Here is a 17,331-nt window from a genome sequence, read left to right on the forward strand (position 1 = left end):
AGAAATAAGCTTAAAAACACAGAACAAAAAGGAAGAAAAAGTGATGTCCAATGTTTGATCATTTTCACTTTGTCTAAATACACATATGCATCCCTAAGTAAGGATGTGGACATGTATCTCTTTTTCCACATTCAGCTGGATACTGCTGAAAAATTACCCATCACCTTTTTCTTGTTCAGTAGTTAGTGATCTCTCCAGTGTGATAGTACACCAACTTCTGTGAACTTTCCAGGCCCCCTTTTTAAAGAAAGTTTCAGGGTTCATACTGCCTAAACCAGCCTAACCAATTTTGTCTGGAACATGTTAGGGAACAATTACTAAAGCAGACCAAACTGCAGATCTGAGTAAAGTGAATAGTGAAGAGAATTTTGTGACATTTAAAGGCTATGATGGCATGACTGTGTCATAATTGGATAGTTGGAGCCAGAACAGTCATCCAAAATTTAATAGCTTTTTCATGGTGAATGAAAAATAGTTTTGTATTAAAACAATTGTGTACAGCTTTAGAGGTGTTCATCTTTGAGTCTTTGAACAACTGTGTTTAGAATTGTACTGGTGACATAAGTGTAACCTTTACTGTCCGAAACCCTTCCATAGAAGCTTTATGGATTCCTATGGAACCAACATTTAAAATACAGATTCTTATGTTGGAACAGCATGCATTTATTTTTCATAGCACAGAGATGCATGTGTGATTTGAAAGACACCTTTAGAAATGTTTTTTCCTGAGCTCTGGTACTGCACATGTATGAGAGTCAGTGATTTGAATTCTTCAAACACTACAGACTTCAGAGAACTAATTTGTCCCAGCATGATGAAAGGGCTGACAATTTACATAATAAAAAGCACATTGAAGAATGATTGGATCTACACATCTGGATATGAAATTGATGATGCTGGTTCTACAAAAGTGTTTCAAAATGCACTTGTGTGATGCTCTAGTCATTTATGTTGCTGCAATCCATCTGCACACAATTACATAACACCAGAGAGGCTGAGTAACTTGCAATCAAGTGAATCCAACTGCCCCTAATGCAGAGCAGATGGAAGTTTTCTTAACATGCAAATTGAAGAATTATTGTACATCATAATTAAGGAAGGATTTTCAAATATAGAAATTGGAACTGACATGATCTGTGATGTTTGTTATACTAGGCTAAGGCATCTGGCTGTGGAATGATATCCAGGGTTTAAAATGTGGTGTTAACCAGAGTTTAGTACTGGATTTTCCTCAGGTTGATTTTAGGTTTCTTCAATGGCTAAAATATTGATTTTTATTGACTTGTAGCTAATCACTTAATCAGATTTGGAAGACATCTTAGAATATAAAAGCAGTTTGTTTACCTAAGGAAGTTTGGTACTACAGCCATCTATGACAGACTGAGTAGAAACATTTATATTACAATTTATAGAACCAGTGCATACAGATGGACTTGTTGGCCCCTGCTGAAATGGTGAAATAACACAAATTCATACAATAACTATTAAGAAGAATTGTATGTCAGCATAAAAGTCTTATGTGTGACAATATGATGCACAATCAAATATATGAGCTCCTAATAACTATCTAGGGAAATGTATCTAATACTTGATGTGTTGATTTAATCAAAAGATGCCAAATTGGAAGAGTTTTTTTCTTTCAAGCTACTGCAAATATTTTCAAAAAGGCAGTGTTACAGTGTTATCAGAAGTAGGAACAACAGGAAGAACGGTCCTTCAGTGATACGATGTAATGAGAAATTACCATTAAATTTTAAAAAGAACTTTTTTTTTTTTTTTTTTTTTTTTTTCCCCTGTACTGCAGCAATTGCACTGTATATATCAGATACAACAGTTTTATTTCAAGAAGCCTTGGAACTACCTTTCCTAGATCTTTAGGGAAGAGTGTAGAGTGACATATCATACAGTATGGCTGCAAGCTGCTCAGGAGAAGGCAAGCAGCATACTTGCATACATCAGACTAATGTAAGATGTGTCAGATAATCCTGTTACTCTAGACTACACCAGTAAAGGCTTAGCTGGGGTCTGTGTCCAGTTTTAGGCATGACTTTGGAGAAGAGCTGTGTCCAATGGGAGGATTTCCACAGGAGAACTGCAAGAATTGATGAATGAAGCTGTGGAAATTTTATCATTAGATTTGTTTAAAGAAAAATTAGGTGAAAATCTGAATGACAGGTACAGATAGCTGCTTGGGATCAAAGGGTCTTTGTCCATTTTATCAAATCATATCTGGAAACACTGAGATAAGTTTTAGCTCACAACTTGCAGATTCTCAGTACCTTTAGTTTTTATATGAAATAAATAATTTTAAAGGTATTTTTTTTAAACAAATTTCACTGTTGGCAGAGGTAGGCTTGTTGTGAACACTTCTGACTGCACATACTTATCAGCCTACCCATTTCCCCAGTTTTATTCTTCCATTTGACAAACCATCTTTTTTACCAGTATTTTTATTTATTTATTTTTTTTAATACAGCTTCACCTACAGATAGTTTCATCTTGTTTTGTAAATTATTCAAATACTTTTGTTTATATGTTCTTGTTGCAGGTGTTCCACTGAAACCCCGGAAAGAGTTAAAATTCATAGAACTGCAATCTGGAGACCTGGAGGTGAAGTGGTCTTCAAAATTCAATATTTCCATTGAGCCTGTGATCTATGTTGTTCAGAGGAGGTGGAATCAAGGAATCCATCCTAGTGAGGATGATGCTACTAACTGGCAAACAGTGGCACAGGTCAGTTTTTGGTTAAATGGTAAGAATCCCTAGATTCCAGACAATGATCTGAAGTTCCTCCTCAGGTCAAAGAGTTAGATCACTTTGTAAGTAAGGAGGTTGATACACAGCGATCCCTTTCTAGGGTCTCTCTCTAAGTCACGAGCTAGCCACAGGCAGGATCCAGATCTTACTCCAATGCTCAATGAGCTGTTTTCCAGACTTATTCAGCAGAAATCAACTTCAATATTTTTACTTACAGTTTTTCAGTTATAGAAACATCAAATCCTTTTGATAGGTATAGAAAATGACATCATTAAAAATGTGTGAATATATTAGTAAAGAAGTAAATATTTCTTTCCTTGTCCCCCCAAAAAATAATACTCAGAGATTTATATTTTCAAAATGAGTTTATTTTGTAGATTTACTCTCTACAGATAAAGATCTATAGATCAAGCTTGATTTTCATAAGACAAGGAGTGATACTTTCTTGTAAGTACATACTTGTGATCTGTTCAGATGGGAGTTCCAAAAAGCCATGAATCTCTTGAAAAACATGGAGTTAGATACCAAAATATAGTGAAGGAAGCATATGAGAGATGTCCTTTTGAAGTCAGTGTGCATGGTCTCCAAGGCATGGCTTTGCTCTTAGCAAAATGCTAAGAAATGTAATTGATAAAAAGGCCGTTCAATTTTTAAAATCAGGAGTGTTAAGACTAAAACCTTTATTCTTTGTAAAGTCATTTTTTTTTCAGATGTTGCCCTCCCAATTCAGAAAAGCCCATGATGTCATGCTCTTATCACTCAGTGCAGTCCAGGCTGAAAATGTAAGATTCATGAGCAAATGTTTCTTAATGAGAAGCAGCCAACAGAGCATAAATTTTCACTTAGTTCCTTCCCAATTTCAATCTGTTTTTTAACATGCTGACAGTTCACCTGTATGGCAGAGTTCCAATCGTTTATCTTCACTGCTTCACCCTCATCCCTGCTGACAAGAAAAGCAAAATGCTGATTTTCAAAAGACCTGCAAAATGTCATAGCTAGGAAAAAGGAAAGAGGGAATAGATAGAATCATTCACAAAATAAAGTAAGGATTTGAAGTTCTGTGGCAATCTGTGTTCATTCTACATTCAGATTGTGTAGGAAAAAGGTATCTTAAAATGGGAAGCTTGTACAACTGAACACTCAAAAGTGAAGTCCTTAGCTTTAGTGCAGTACTACAGGGGACAGTTACAATGTTAGAGTCTTGCTCAGGAAAAATGACCTTCAGCTGAGCCTGGCATGAAACCCAGCCTGTGCAATTGCATCCAAACGAACATGCACACCCTCACATCTGATAAAATTGTAGTGACATTTATTGTCTCAGTTGATGTGAAGATCTTCAGTCTGCATTCTCCATATTCAGCAAACAACTTAGTGCCTTTGCTACTAGGAGAATACTATGTAGAAAACATAAGCCAGATGTCAACTGCTCCTCACAGTTATCATGCTATGTATATGTGCTAGGCTGTAGAAACACAGTTCTTCTGGCTTGTGGTCTGGACTGCAAAGGTAGCAGCACACTGCTGTGCTTTTTCTCATCCCTGAAATAGACCTCATGCACATTTCTGGAAGCAAGCAGTATGTACAGTTGTGGAGCATATATGAATCTCTTCCATCTCACAGGGATGTACAGGAGAGAGGGTTTTAGAAATGTGTTCCTGTGCAAGAATGGTAAGAATCCTGTCAGTTGTTTTTCCTGAGGGTCTGTCACATGGAGGAAGAAGGGCTGGATAAGCCTCCTCCAACTGACATTGTTCTGAGAACTTTGATGTCTCTACTGCATAATGAGAGATGTGTATTGGATTGTGAAACAGACCCCACTGGGGATGTGAGTTGAGAAGGAGCTTCAGGATGCCTGACTGGCTTTGCTAACTGTGTGTACATTATGGGGCATTACAGGCTGGGCACCCTTAAGGGGTGCTAGTAATAAGAATTTCTGTCTCTATAGAGAAATGTAACTCAACGGTGTTTGTAGTTTTAGACCTCCTGCTGGGCAGTCAAATATATTAAGTGTAATCAGGTGATTCCAAAGCACTGGGGTCTGAGACTTTGATTATAGGTAAAGGCTGTGAAGAGCTTAGCCATATAGCTGAAAACTCCTGGGGCATGACAGTCTAGAGGAGATGATGCCCTTTTGTTACTCTGCAACTTAAGTTAGAGAGCACGTACAGAGCAGAGGAAGATCACAAAGGGGGTTATAATTTTGAACAACATTTTTAAAGGAATTACTTTTCACTTTTTACTTTTTACTTGCTTTCTTCTATTGCATTAATGTGGGTTAACATGTTTTCACGTCTCTTATGAATTTTTATTTGGTATTGAAAAAATAGTTTTGAAGAAGTTTGTTTCGTTCGCATTGTATTGTCATAAGAATGTTTTTGATGTTTGCTTTTTAAGAGAGGAGACAATCCACTAATACATTATTTAACTCTCAAAGAATATAAAGAAAACAAACACATTGAAAATAATTTTAGTTTTTTATCACTTCAGGAAACGGGAACTTTTTAACTTTAATTTTTTGCTGTCCTTTTTTGAGAAAACTTGATGCAGCTAACAATTTGACTAATTTGCATTAGTTGATATAAAAACTACAGGAACTAAGATATAAGTTGTTATAAGTAAGTTAACTATGATGTGCAGTGTTCAAAGTGGTTATGCCAAGTTTCTTATACTATTGCTTTTTATGGTTTAACCAATTACATAGGGCCAGCTGCACTATCCCATGAGAATACAATATATCTGATGAGCAAACTTACTATTCTGCTTGTTGAGATGCTTTCTAAAAGTACTTATATTGCTGTTTATATTTGATACTTAGATATTTAATCATATTAATTTAACTAATTAAATTAATTCAAATATGCTGTGCTTGTTATCTCCAGATGGGAGAGCACATCTCTGTATTGTGTGAGTGGATGTCAAATATGTGTACATGCATGAAGGCAGAGATTAATGAATTTTACTTACTACTTCATTCCTCTATTAAAATAAATAAAGAGCAATATTTACTGCTAGCTTAATTGTGACAAACCTTAGTGCTTCTTGGAATTGTCTAAACTCTGTGGACAGCTAATCCTTTTTAAAACTTTCAGCTTCTGAAACACCTAAACTTCTGGTTCTAAGGATGTCCAAAATTTTCTCAGCTCTTGACAGCAGGAAATCCCTCCTGAAGCTAACCACCAGTCCCATAAACTGAAGGTTTCTTTCTCCATCATCTAGAAGAAGCTTGCTTTGATAAACATTCCTAAAGAGTGCCCACCTTGTGAAGGATTCCATTCACACAAAAAAGGGGAGGTCTGCTGTCTTTTGGCAGAGGAGTGAATGTGGTACTGTCAAGCTGCTTCTTTGTCAGAAGTGTAAACTTAGTTCTTCTTACACCCTGGATGATATCCCTTCACTCTTTGAACTGTAAATTCTTTCTCACTGTGCATTATTTCAAAATAAACTTTTCTGCCCAGAAAAGTTTTGGATGCCCCATCCCTACAGGTGTTCAAGACCAGTCGAGACCCTGGGCATCCTCATCTAGTGGGTGGCATACCTGCCCATGGCAAGGGGTTGGAACTGGATGATCTTTAAGGTCCCTTCCAACCCAATCCATTCTATGATTCTGTGAAGATAGGTGTGGAGATAGGTGTGAAGATAGGTGTGATCGCTACTATTTCCAGTAAACCCCTGCACTACAGAAAGGAATCCAAGATTGATAGCGTGAGAGAAAGGGAATGAACACAAAGAAATACTCCTTTGATTATTTTAAACCTTGGAAAGTGGAGAGTATTCTGTACCAGACTTAGCTACAAAGACCATCTTACACCAGTTCTTACTTATATATAAAAGACAGAAAAAAAATCCTTGGAGTGGTGATGCAAAATCCCATCTGAATCGCCTAACTGCTATGTGGCTGAGTTGTATTTTCTCATTCTTTTCCCTCCCTATCATAAATAATTATGCCTTTCCCTTACAATCTGTTGTTGAAACCTTAAGCCTGCTTTGCTCAGAGGAAATGTTTTGCCCATGAATGCAAAAAATATCATAATTCAATATTGCAGGCAAAGAGGGTTTCTCCCAAACTCTCAGACAGAGGATGGGATTGAAGATAGGGGTCATCCATGCTCCAGCAACGTACTTTAATCATCAGTCATTTGTATGAGCAGCAAGGAGATTTCTCAAGGCATCTTGAAGAGAAGAACAAATAATCTCCTTTGGAAAGACAGTATGACGGAACTACTTTCAGGAGAGGGCCTAAACAGCTAGGAAAAGAGTAGAAATATCAGTGCTTCTTACATGAGTCAGTACCACGTCAATGCCAGCCAAATTCTCCCTGTGTGCTGACAGCCCTTCCTGCTGACAGCCCTTCCTTTTGGTCACTGGATATGACCTGTTTTTCCTTGGACCTGGGATGCACTCTTGAGAAGAGATGTCAGGCTACCGTCTGTATTCTCCAGGTTATGTCATTTTGATTCAATGCTGCTCTTATATAAAATTATATAGTAAACTAACTAAACTAATCTAGTGGGGCCTTATCTTTGTCTTTATCGAATTTAGGATGATGTTGAGGAAGGACATGTTGGCCAGTGATTTTGCCTGAGGACTCATTTTTTATATTATTTTAATCCAAATGACAAGCATATTAGGATTGGAACCTAGCTTTAAAACTTTTTTCCTTTAAGTAAATGCATAATAAATAGAAAAAAATAAAAATAAAAATAAAAATAATGATTTATCTAAGAGGTGAGTTTTTTGTTTCATCTTTCATTGATTAAATTCTTTAAAACGTTATATTGGCATTCTAAGACATCATTAAAATTGTTGTTTAATAATTTCTCTAATATGCAGGAAGAATTTCAAGTGTGTGTTGAAATTCAACCCTTAGTTACTTAATACTACTCAGCATGCCATTTAGCAGGCTCATGTTAATACAAGAGAGATATGAAAAGCACTTTCAGTGTTATGATCTCAGCTTCAAACATACTTAAGTAGGGAGAACTAACTGAAGTAATTGAACAAAATACTCAATTTACCAGCAGAGTAGTATATCTCAACAGTACTTCGCTCTTTCTTGAAATATGTTAAAACCACGTAAAGTTTGCTTAGAGGTGCCAAAGTAGTTTGTAGTGCAGGAGCTTTAGTTACAGATACACCTCCTGCATGCCACTGAGATTAACAGGAGCTTTGCCAACAAAACCAGTGACGAAAGCAATAAGCCTAAGGCCTGTTCATATATTAAAATAATTTTGGTGATATGGGTTGACACGTTATTTGATCCCACAACATCTCACAGTTGCCACAGAACACTGACACAAATGAAATACTGTGTTTTAAACAAGCCCTAAGAGAATAACTGAGCTCATGCAAATGACAACTGAGATTCCTCAGTTGAGAAATTTGGGGTCAAGTCTATTCACATTATGCCTACCTTGTAGCTAAATTCAGTAAATCTGTTTTTAAAAATCCACAATGTTGTAACTAATTAATTACAGTTAGGTCCTGAGTAATCTCAGGATCTCAGCTGCAGCAGTATCCTGAATATATCCATGATTTATTTTTCCGTTAATATAGTTGTAGTTTATATCACTCTAATTCACTGTCATGTCTTGTCTGTAAATAGTTGAGTATGTGGGTCTTCATGCTGGGAAAAACAAAAATAAACAAACAAACAAGCTAGCACATTTGAGTGTTCTATAGAATGAAAATAGTAATAAAACTGGTTCAGATAGTCTCTTTCTTCCCTAGGAACGCCTTCATTCAACTAGATAATAAATTCTACAGGTAATGTAAAAGCTAAAAATTGGAAAAAAAAGATGAGGAAGATGACGGAAGTGTAGGGACTGTTACCCCAGCTTAAATAGATAAATGTAGGACTCTGAAAGGAGAAGGACTCTGAGTAGCAGGGATACATGGGGTCTCAAAGTAGCAAAACATATCAGTCTGAGAGCAGTCTATAGTGCAGCTTAAAAAGGCTCTCTTTCCTTCACATGCACACATAGATGACCTTTTCCCTAAATTTTGTCAACAAGTGACGAGATTAAGCACAGAATAATATTTACAAACTTTATTGGTTGGGACATTAAAAATGCCATTGTTGGATAGCTGAAGCAACTTCCTGACATTCTGGCTATCTGAATTAGGTTGGGAGCTGCTGCTTTCTTTCACAGGTTGGAAAGAAAACTAAAAGCAGAAATTACACCGTGCCTTCTTTGGGTAGTATTTAGCATCACTGCAAGTAACATTGAAACTAATATGGTAGATTTTTGAAGTTACAGAAAGTATCTTCTAAAAATAAATAGATGTCACTAAATTTCTTAATGAGTCTGCATCTTGGTCAATAAAGATATTCAGTATTGGTTGCGTAGTATATTTAGACATATACAAGTCATTTTTTTCAAGTTCATGTGTTATTTTGATTAAGAATTAGATTAAAACACAATAAACATTACAGTCTGAAATAACTTGAAGTTTGGATAATTGAGAGGTGACTCCAAATGTAAAATCAGCCACAAATGGATGAGTTTCTAATGAGTTCTAAAAACACCATATTTATTATGTAATTGGCAGTGATTCAGCTGTTACCAGAAGGTTGTGCTCAGGTCTGTTGTTTGTAGCTCAGAAAAAAAAAATCAGAAACATTGCAGAAGACAAATATTTAAAAGCTTAAAGGAAAAAACAGGATAAAACAGAAAAACAGGCCTCAGACTAAAGTACTTCCTACTGGAAGGGTTCAGAGTGCATCTATGTTTATTCCATATTTCAGTGGTTAAGGCACTCCCTGCAGAAGCTGGAAATTGAATTCATGACACCAGCAGTCTCAGTGGGTGTTGTTGACGGAAAGGTCATCTCCTATAACCTGAGAAAAGTCTGCAGAGAAAAGTTAAGGCTTAGAGTGTCATTTTGACATAAATGCCAAGGATCTCAAGAGGGCTTGCATTCATTACTTGAGGGTTTTGTGTCTCCTATGAACCAGAAAAGGTGGCTTCTCACAGCTCTGGATTTTGTGAAGCCATTTTGGACTCACTACCATTTCAGGATCTGGAGAAATGAGTCCTTTGATTTGGGGTAATGAATTCCCTGAAATGTCAGTACCTGATCAGCTAAGCCCTATATATTCTGGTGAAAGTTGTGTTAACTGAAAAGTAATTTTGTGAATTTAACACTTGGCCAGTTTTCTAAAAGTCACTTTTCTAGAAGAGACCTGCAATACACTGTAAAATGTGCTGGTTATGTGATTTTGTTCACAATTGTTGACACTTCCATGAATTAAAGAGGTGGGTCCTCTACCTCCCAGTCTGCTTAATGGGTGTCACGTGGCAGAGAGCACAACTAGCCACATCTGAACAGAAAGTGTAATTGTGACATTTTCCCCACCAGACTACGGATGAGAGGGTCCAGCTGTCAGACATCAGAGCGAGCAGATGGTACCAGTTCCGCGTGGCAGCTGTCAATGTGCATGGGACGAGGGGTTTCACGGCACCCAGCAAGCATTTCCGCTCCTCGAAAGGTGAGTTGTGGTTCCCTACAGCTGGCGCTCACCTTCTACTCGCTCACGTGTGGAGTGCAACTTGATCTTCCTGCTTTTGTGGCTGAAGGTTTTTAACAGGTGGGTTTTTTTGGCCATGTTACTATCAGCTTTAGAAATGGTGTGAGATTTGTTTGAAGTCAACACAGGAATTAAAGGTTAAAGACATCATTATTCTTTTATCAGTAAGGGGTCTCAATGAATAAACCTCCTTTTAAACATTTTCCACACTGTTGGTATCAAACAACATGACCTTGACCTTGAAACATGAAGGAAGTGAGGTTTCAACGTGTTATTCCAAGATGTTTGTCTTAATTTCCTTTATAGTTATAAGTACTTTCCTGCCATATGCTTAGAAGCGTACAGAAATATTTTATTGCCTATATCTAAGAATTGCAGCATCATTGTTTTAATAGAACTACAGGCTCTCTTTATATAACTTTCCCCTTGCAAGCACTAATCATAAGGGCTTAGGGATAAAAAGGGCATAATAGTGTTTAGTAGAATGTTTCTCTTCATTAGGAAGGCATGATAGACAATCCACTAAGTGTTGTAGGAATATTTGTTGCTCTTGCTGGTTCTGCAAGAGATGTAGGTAATAAAATAACTTTGGAAATGTACCAGTAAATGGTACTGGGGCGATGGGAGCTGGAAACAGATCTCCTGTCCCATAAAGTTGTTTCTGATGCACTTTTCACTGACACAAAGCAGAGTTTACCCAGATGACTTTGAGGCACAGTAGCACAGGCCAGAAACCATCCCCAGCAGACAATCTGGATGTGGTTACCCTTTCGTAAAGACAGTTCATAATGTGGAAATAGCCAGACCATACTAGTTGACTGGTGCCAAACAATGAGATCTAGTACTGTTCACTGTATTACCAGTTGAGGTAAAGTTTCTAATGGAACGGACTTGTCTTTGTTTTAGTAGTAACAATCTTTACACTCTTGTAACAAATACTTCAAGGGATGCATTTCCTCTTTCCAAAGATAGAATTGACTTACAATATAAGCAGTCACCATGCATGGATTTCCATGTTAGCTTTTAGCTTGCTGTTTGGCCATAATCAATCCTAGAAAAAATAGTATTGTAGATAAAGTTATATAGGCATGCAAGTGCTTTCAATGATATGGATGGTTTATTTATTTATTCAATAAGTCTACATTAGACTCAATAATTTTGGTGCTATAACCCCATTTGTGGTAGGAAGGTTGGTTGGCATAGTCATACCATTATTGTTGTGACCACAAACCTTTATGAATATAAAAGAAGTATTATTTTAAGAGTTTGTTACACTTAAGTAGCACACCATTTCAATGACATCAAAAATACAGTTCCCTCAAGCTATGTTGATCTTACTGCAAGGATTCAGCAACAGCAGAGGCTTTCTCTTCTGTTTTTTGTTTGTTCGGTTGGTTGGTTTTCTTTTCACGACCTGCACTTCAGCAGATATAGCTTTGCATTTCTAAATCTGGCACCAACTTTCTTTTAAACTCAGATCATTGCCAGTTGTTTTACTAAGTTTCTAAAGATTTTCCAACTATTCTGCTTGGAACCACTGTACTGCACTTACATAAACGTATATCATGATAATGCTGAGGTTTTGGCTTGAGCATGACATTTTGAAGCAGGATGTGTATTAAATTCCCCCTTAGATTTGTCCCCTGCTGCACTTGCTCACCACAGGAGCATGTTGTTCAAAACACCTACATTAGTAAAGAATATAAGAACATCCATGCTAAGTCATACTAAATGTCTCCTTAGCCCAGTGTCTGACCCTAGAAAAAGTGGGTTTCTGAAGAAGTGTGACAGCGTGATAAGCACAAAGATATTCCTTCAGAATAATATCCCAAGTAGCAGTGATTTGTTTTTCATGAGTTTTGAAATGTTTGCATGTTAGATACCAGAGACCTCTTTTTTTTCTGTGGTCTCCGTAGCTACCCCTAAAGCACTTGCTCACCTTAGTACTGCTTATGGCTGTCTGCTGGAAGGAGACAGAAAAAGCACTTTTAGGACTTTGTGACAAGGACAGCAGAAGACAGTGCATGCTCGTACCTAGTAAACCAAAACAATGGGAATCTTGATAAGGGCATAAAGTATTGTAACCAGCACCGTTCAAAAAGATACTGTAACTCTCACAATAGCAATTTTCAAATCTAAACTCCAGCCCCCAGTCATGAATTGCCAAGAAAACAGCAAGAACTTCATTTAACTATCAGCTCTGTAGCCAGAGTCATCCTATTTCAGCGGTTCATTTGACTATTTTAAAGGCTTTGGTATTGTCAGTGGATGTTACAAAGGTACCGTGTTCGCCAAATGAAACGCGGAAGCATTAAGTGACTCAAATGCAGATGCTGCTGGGTGATGACTGTCAGGAAAGACACTGGGTTGCTTCAACCACTACCTCTTAGCATCGATGTCCCTGAGTAGGCACTCAGCAGTAACAGTTATAGTGTCATATAGACTTTTAATTACTACTTTGGAACTCAGTGGGAGTGGCGGCCCCTTACTGGCAGAGAGGCAAGAAACTGCTGATCAGATATGCCTGTTTTTTTGCATGCCAGCATCTACTGTCTCCTGCTGTGCTCCTACAGGCACATTTAACCTCTAATTTGGAAAAGGCAAGAGGACTTTGGCACATCACCTTTGTAAGGTTGCTGGCTCTCTGTGGTAAGTTTGTGTAAAGTGTGGACAGAAACTCACATCAGTTATTGTACTGTTTCAATTCATCACGTTGTGCCAAGAGCAAGAGAAGATTATTATCTTCGTCAGACTTACCAGAAGTTTTCTTCAAAAATAAATCCTTTTATGAGGAAATGTGATAGCAATTCATAAGACAGTTTCTCATGTGAGATGCTGAATTTTTAACAGTTGATCCTACATTACAATGAGTAGCAAATTGTACTTTTTTTAAAGGAGGACAAATGTGTTATAATATTTCTGTCACTAAATATTTTAAACTGTTAAAAAGAACATTCAAAAACATTCATACTGTAATTACTTGGAGAGAGACTTCTTGTCTGGTTAGTGAAATACTGTTTATGCTATTCTATGTCTTTTACAAGTGCAAAAATATGGTTTCTAAGTAGACACAGCAAAGTTTTGTTTTATTCAAAATAACTGTGCAACTCCTAAGGTATGTAATTTCCATTAACTTTTCTATCACTAAAAAGATCCTTATTATCCAAATTGCTTTAATTTCCCAGTCATGAAAAAGACAAAAACAGGAAGACAAAAGAGCATTTCATCAAAGATTCCAGCTATAATGGCTCTACACCATTCATTTACTTGTGTTTTGATTTTTTTTTTTTTTAACCGCTGTAGCTGTAGATATTCTTACACAGTAAAAAGTTGAGGTGAAGGTTTGTTAGCTGTTTTACACTGCCTCAAGTGTTTATTTCTTGCATTAATATGTAAATAATAAATAATGAAAGTGACACAGCTGAGATATATAATTTATGAAATATTCAGAGCATAAGCAGAGATAATTTTTTATGCTGTTTATTTCTTCTTATTAAAGGAAATAAAGCATTTATTCATGCCTGTCTGGCATGGCCCTTCACACGGAACAAAGTGATGCTTCATTTTTCTAAAATTTGATACCAAAGTTACAAGAGACACAGATTAAATTATGCCTATCTCTTTGGAGCAGAATAGCTAGAATATGGAGTGAATGCTGCACCTTGGAGAGTGTGTCCTTTTCTGACTGATACTGTCAACTAAAATTGATCAAAACTTTATGATATTTTGACTGTTATTTCTACTTCACTTTTTTTTTCACTTTTTTTTTTTTTAATTGTGTTTGCTTTGCTTTTCATCTTCCACTGAATGAAAAAAAATTGCAATAACAGCAAAAAGCTAACAGAATGACTGGCAGAATATTTTGATTCCCAAAGGTACAAATATACTTATTTTCAAACTTTGTCTGGTTCTCTCCAAGCTGTTTCATTTGCTAAAGGGGGAGGAGAGTACTGATCCTACAGTCCATAAATAAGTCTTTTTGGAAAAAAAACTGTCTGTGCTTTTCTTCCATTAAGTGGGCAGTGGATAGCCTAACCCAAATTGCCAGAAGTTACTTGGCTCTAGTAATACAACTTGCAATTGTATTTGGATTTTTAGGCTACTTTTTTCAGCTTTTTATGTTTTGTGGTGAGAAGTAACATGGACTGCAGTTAACTAGAGGGACCAGCATTAAACATTTCCGTATAATATATTATCTTTCTGCTCTGTAGTTAGGTACTGTGCAATTTTCACAGGCAAAAAGGGACTGTATGATCAACACAATGAGCCCAAACCATCTGATCCTTCTACCTCTACTAAAGGTTTTTATCTTCAACATAAAGGCAGCTGCTAGCATACACAGGATAAATTGTCTAGCAAAAGGAAGCAGACAACGTTGTTTTCACAGCACATAAGTACTATGCTGGATGAGATTTCATGCATGCATTACTGAGTGTTAGTAAAACCAGAACAGACACCCACTCCTGGCAATAAAATTCTTTCTGTTGCTCCTTTGGGACCAATGAGTTTTTTATTCTGTTGCACAGCTGCTTTATGTGTGCCATTTCCATTGGGCAAATCCAGTCGTCCTGCTTATGCCTTGGAACTGTTTAAAAGTTGGAAAATAGTCTGTAAAGCAGCTTCAGCAGATTTCTAGCATTGGTAGGCGTAATGTTTAAAAATTAGCAATGTGTGATCCATTTTAAGTCAGGAAAAAAAGACAAATCTATGTAAGAAAGGGTTTAAAATGGAGTCAAATTTACTGTCGCTTTTACAATTCAGATTGGGAATTCCAGGTTCCAATGACATTATTTCCTCTATGACATATATTTCAAATCATTTATTTATTTATTTATTTTCATTACAGTTTCTCCATTTAAAGCCAAAGTGAATGCATTTGCTGCAACGTATGATGTGATTTTTGTAAGCATAGCTTACCCATGCTGTTAAGGTTGCAAAGCACTTCCAAATCCTATTGATTGAAAGAATTTTGTAAAAGATAAACTCTCTATCACTAATTTTAATAAATGAATGTAGAAAGATGTGCATTTTGAAATGGTGATGATATGGTGCTTTTTTTTTTTTTTTTTTTTTTTTTTAATTAGACGTGAGGAATCCTCCCTTCTGGGGCCTGAAACAGAGTTTTCCTTGTGATAGCTGAGTAGCCAGCAGGACAAGAATTTAAGTCCTTTGGGTATACTCAAGCCAGATGCAATGCAGACAAATGCAGTACTTACTCCATTTGCTGGAACAGCAGTCTCAGCCTTGACCTAATGAAGCTATCGTTTCTAGCAGTGAGAAGTGATTTACTTGTCAAGCTGCTGATACCAGAATTTTTCAAATTTGAGGACAACTGTCTGTGTGAAATTCTAGTATATATAATGGCTTTTATTTTATTTGAACTGTAGCATAAACAACAAAAGAAAAGCCGCAACTATCATCACTCTTTCTGCAAACCAAATAATTTGATTTAACAGTCAGATAAATTCATATATATAAAATTTCAGAACTTTAAATTTGAAAAAACTGGCAGTAGTTTCCATTCCAGTAGTTTAATGTTCATGTATCTGAATTATACATGTGGGCAGTCAGTCAAAGGGATCACAGATATATGAATGCTAATAGCAGAGTGGCTGTTAAGCTTTATAGTCAGCAGAATTCCAGTTTAGCTTCATAGTCAGGTTAACAAACATTTTATGTATATAAGCTTTATAGTTCAGTACCAGTTATTAGACTTTGAAATATTTCAGCACACAAGTTGTGTATGGCTTTTTAGTGTTTGCATAGACATACAGAAGCATAACAGAACACCTTGTAGAAGCATGACTTTTCCATTCAATAATGCAATTGTGAAGACTTAAAAAAACAGAAAAAATACAATTATCTGGTAAATGGTAGGCATGCATTATGAAGGAGCATGTTGTTAAGGCTACTTAACCTTTTTTTTTCTTTTTTTTTCCTTTTTTTTTTTTTTTTTGCTTTTAGGGAAGGACTTTGGGGGAGGTTTGGGGTGTTTTTGATTTTTTTTTTGTTTGTTCCTTTTTGAGTCTGGGGCTTTTTTGTTGTTGTTTTTTGTTTGTTTGTTTGTTTGTTTTCCTCCATTAATAACAGAGATCACAATATCTAGCCTAGTTGCTATTCCTTCTTGCTGGTGAAACTCAGTCCTTTCTAATGAAAGAAAAGATGAATATTCTTGTTTTTTGACTTAAAAAGTTACAATTCTGTCAGTTATAATAGTGATGAATGGTACAGAGAGACATAGAAATATGTGAATAAATTATATAGTGGTATGGAAATACTTAATATGGAAAGGATCTTCAGCCACTCACTAAGTGACTTCATATTTCAAGTACCCAAATTCCGTTCCATTCCATTCCATTCCAAAGTGTTTTTGTTGTTGTTGTTGTCTTTGGTCAATTTACTTGCTTCTAGATTATTATTTTCTACAGCTTAATCTATGAGTTTTAAAAAAGCCCTTCTTGAAAATGTGACAATTTGAAATACCTTACCTTTTCATGTCTGTCAGCTGCAGAACTCCTTCCTTTCTGTCCTCCACATCTACAACCATTCCTCTTCCTCCTCTTCAAATGCCCTTTTCAAAGGCATTTGCTAGGCTAACAAAAGACAGCTTGAAAAAAGTGTTTCTATTATTTCATATTGTTTCACATGTGTATTCAACTTAAGAGGAGGATGTTTTTTTCTTTCCTTAACCTGATGATTTTTAATACAATGGATTAATGCACAATTCTCCCTCAGCAAAGGCAAAACAGTTTTTTTTTTTTTTCTTCTTTTTTAAATACAAATCTACACTCTGTCTGCAGACTGGACTGTTTCTAGTGAACAGAGCATGCAGAAATGCTACTGAGAATATGATGTTTTCAATAAACTGGAATTATAGTAAGTACAGGGTGAAATCCTGGTACTGTAGAATTCAGAAGAAATTATCTATTACTTTCAATATGTACACAGTTCTTTTTCTTACTATTTTTGTTTCTGATTATGCTACTGAGAAAAATGGGGATATTGAAGTTACCTAAAAGAAAAATCCTGTGATGCTGAGACACTTA

General features: G+C 36.3%; 1 protein-coding gene across 2 annotated transcripts in view; it reads left to right on the forward strand.

Moving 5' to 3' along the window:
• ANOS1 (anosmin 1) overlaps positions 1-17,331 on the forward strand; it is a 139,879-nt gene that overhangs the window by 86,049 nt on the left and 36,499 nt on the right. For both annotated transcript variants that reach the window (XM_035344677.1, XM_035344767.1), the window contains exons 5-6: positions 2,549-2,733; positions 10,117-10,246. In XM_035344677.1, coding sequence (XP_035200568.1) covers positions 2,549-2,733; positions 10,117-10,246 — 315 coding nt within the window. The remainder of the gene's footprint in view (positions 1-2,548; positions 2,734-10,116; positions 10,247-17,331) is intronic.

This window comes from Oxyura jamaicensis, chromosome 1 (genome assembly GCF_011077185.1).
Source record: "Oxyura jamaicensis isolate SHBP4307 breed ruddy duck chromosome 1, BPBGC_Ojam_1.0, whole genome shotgun sequence".
Lineage (NCBI taxonomy): Eukaryota > Metazoa > Chordata > Aves > Anseriformes > Anatidae > Oxyura > Oxyura jamaicensis.